A 2,151-nucleotide genomic window follows, 5' to 3' on the forward strand; every position below is an offset into this window, starting at 1 on the left:
GGGCAAGTGCATTCCAACAACAACAACAAAAAAATGAGTGGGAACAATAGCATCAGCCCCCATTTGCATATGTTTCCACAACTGTTAATTGCTAATTTGGTCAATTTCATTTCACTTCATACAATTCAGTCCACTGAAGAAATGTAAAAATGGAATTACTATGTTTTATAAGTAAAACGCTGCCCCTTTTCAGGTATAACCAGAGAGCCATCATTACATATAAAATTTTCCCTGCTGAACAAAAAGAGAATATTTTAAAGCAATGACATAAATGAATACTGAACCACATTTCAACCCCCCACCATAAAGCCTTTGATACTTGGTTAAATAAATATATTATTGCTAATATTCTTGTATAGAAATGCATTTACTTTCAATATTGGCATTGCTAAATATCTGTTTATACAACAGGACATTACATTATTCCAAATTTGCCCTATATCAAGTTCTTTGAAATGTAGCCCCATTTTATAAAATTTGAATTTTGAGAGTTCACTCCAGACGAAGCACTTAAACCCTCTCAAACATGGAAATGCTTGTTTAGCCACCAGAACGAAGGAAGAGACGGGTTTTGTATGTTCCTGCAGTTTTTTAGAGTGTGTCTACACATTGTCGTTTTCACAGCAACCTTCGTGTTTGAAGGGAGTTCTGATGTGGAAAGAGCTGGTGGAGGTAAACTGAGGCGACACCCCTGTGGTCAGACGTTGCTCTGTTGTAACAACATTGTCCTCAATTCCCTTTCCCTCTGATCCTCCTGCCTGTACTTCTCCTCCAGTTTCTGCTTCTCGGAATCCGCGCAGTAAAAGGTGCAGTCCGGGCTCTTCCGGATCTGCTCAAACTGGCTGAAATCGGCCACGTACTTCCCGTTTTTGGAGAGAGAAACCACGGGCACAAACTCGAAGCCCCAGTAGATTTCCTCCGGGATGTAGGAGGTGCGGCTCTGGCAGACAGCGCTGGTGGATTCCACGGTGGCGTTGAGGAGAACCACGAGCTCAAACTCCTTCTCCTTCAGGTTCTGGGGTGTCAGGTCTCGCAGGGGGCTGGTCTCATCCAGCACGTGGTAGAACGTCATGGGCAAAATGAGGAAGGGGCTCTCCGAGGAGGAGTCCACGTGGAATTTGACGGTGGCCTGGTTGAGGAGGATGCGCTCGCCCTCCTTGGTGACGTGGGTCTGCAGGAGCTTGCCCGAGAGCTGGCACTGGATCAGCAGGCTCTTGCGCATGTTGGCCACCTGGATCACCAGGCACAGCTTCCCGTTCTGCTTGGTGATCACCGCGCAGTGGCTGAACTTGATGGTCTCCGCCCGCTTTTTGGGTCTTGCGATTTTGGCCAGGAAGGTGCCCGTGATGAAGATTTCGATCAGGGTCGTGATGACCAGCTGAGCCACCAAGAGGAAAATGGCGTGAGGGCACTCCTCGGTGATGGAGCGCACGCCGTAGCCGATGGTTGTCTGGGACTCCAGGGAAAAGAGAAACGCCCCGGTGAGGGAGTCCACTTTCATGATGCAGGGGGTGTGATTGGAAACAGGCTCGCTGGGTTCCAGGTCCCCGTGAATGAACGCGATGGCATAGTAGATGACCCCAAAGAGGAACCAGGTCATCACGAAAGTGGCGGCGAACAGGGTGAGTTTGTATCTCCACTTCATGTCGATGACGGTCGTCCACAGGTCTTGTAGGTAGAGCAGGTAGATGCCGTCGACTTTGTCGATCCTCACGTTGCTGTGCCCACTCTTGGACATGACGCGGGGTCTGCTGGCCTTGAGTCCGGCCCCCGCAGCCGTGTGCTTCACCAGGGGCGCGCTGGACATGCTGGCGTGGTGGATGGCGTCCATCGCCAGCCTCCAGGGTCACCTAAGAAATGACAAAGAAAGACATTTCATGGCGGTCATATGTGGTGAAACTTGCAGAAAATAGAATAATCATGGGAAGAAAGCGTGAATCTGTGTGGAGATATGCAAGAAAGGGGAATTCTGAAGGCAGGATTCATGGGTTTGCACTTCAGGGGGTCGGTAGGGTATGTGGGAGCGCAGCCTTTGGTGGAAGGCAGGCCTGGGTCAAAGGGTGACTCTGCAGTTTACCCGCTTTGTGACCTGGGGCAGGCTCTTTAACCTCTCTGGACCTCAGCTCCCTGATCTTTGAAATGGTAATAAAG

General features: G+C 49.6%; 1 protein-coding gene across 1 annotated transcript; it reads right to left on the bottom strand.

Annotated features, from left to right (window-relative positions):
* Positions 1–697: 697 nt before the first annotated feature.
* On the bottom strand, positions 698–1,831 carry KCNJ15 (potassium inwardly rectifying channel subfamily J member 15). Its single transcript, XM_069472293.1, has one exon. It carries the CDS (start codon positions 1,829–1,831, stop codon positions 698–700), a length of 1,134 nt encoding a protein of 377 aa, XP_069328394.1.
* Between the last annotated feature and the right edge of the window lie 320 nt (positions 1,832–2,151).

This window comes from Eulemur rufifrons, chromosome 7 (assembly GCF_041146395.1).
Source record: "Eulemur rufifrons isolate Redbay chromosome 7, OSU_ERuf_1, whole genome shotgun sequence".
Classification (NCBI taxonomy): Eukaryota; Metazoa; Chordata; class Mammalia; order Primates; family Lemuridae; genus Eulemur; species Eulemur rufifrons.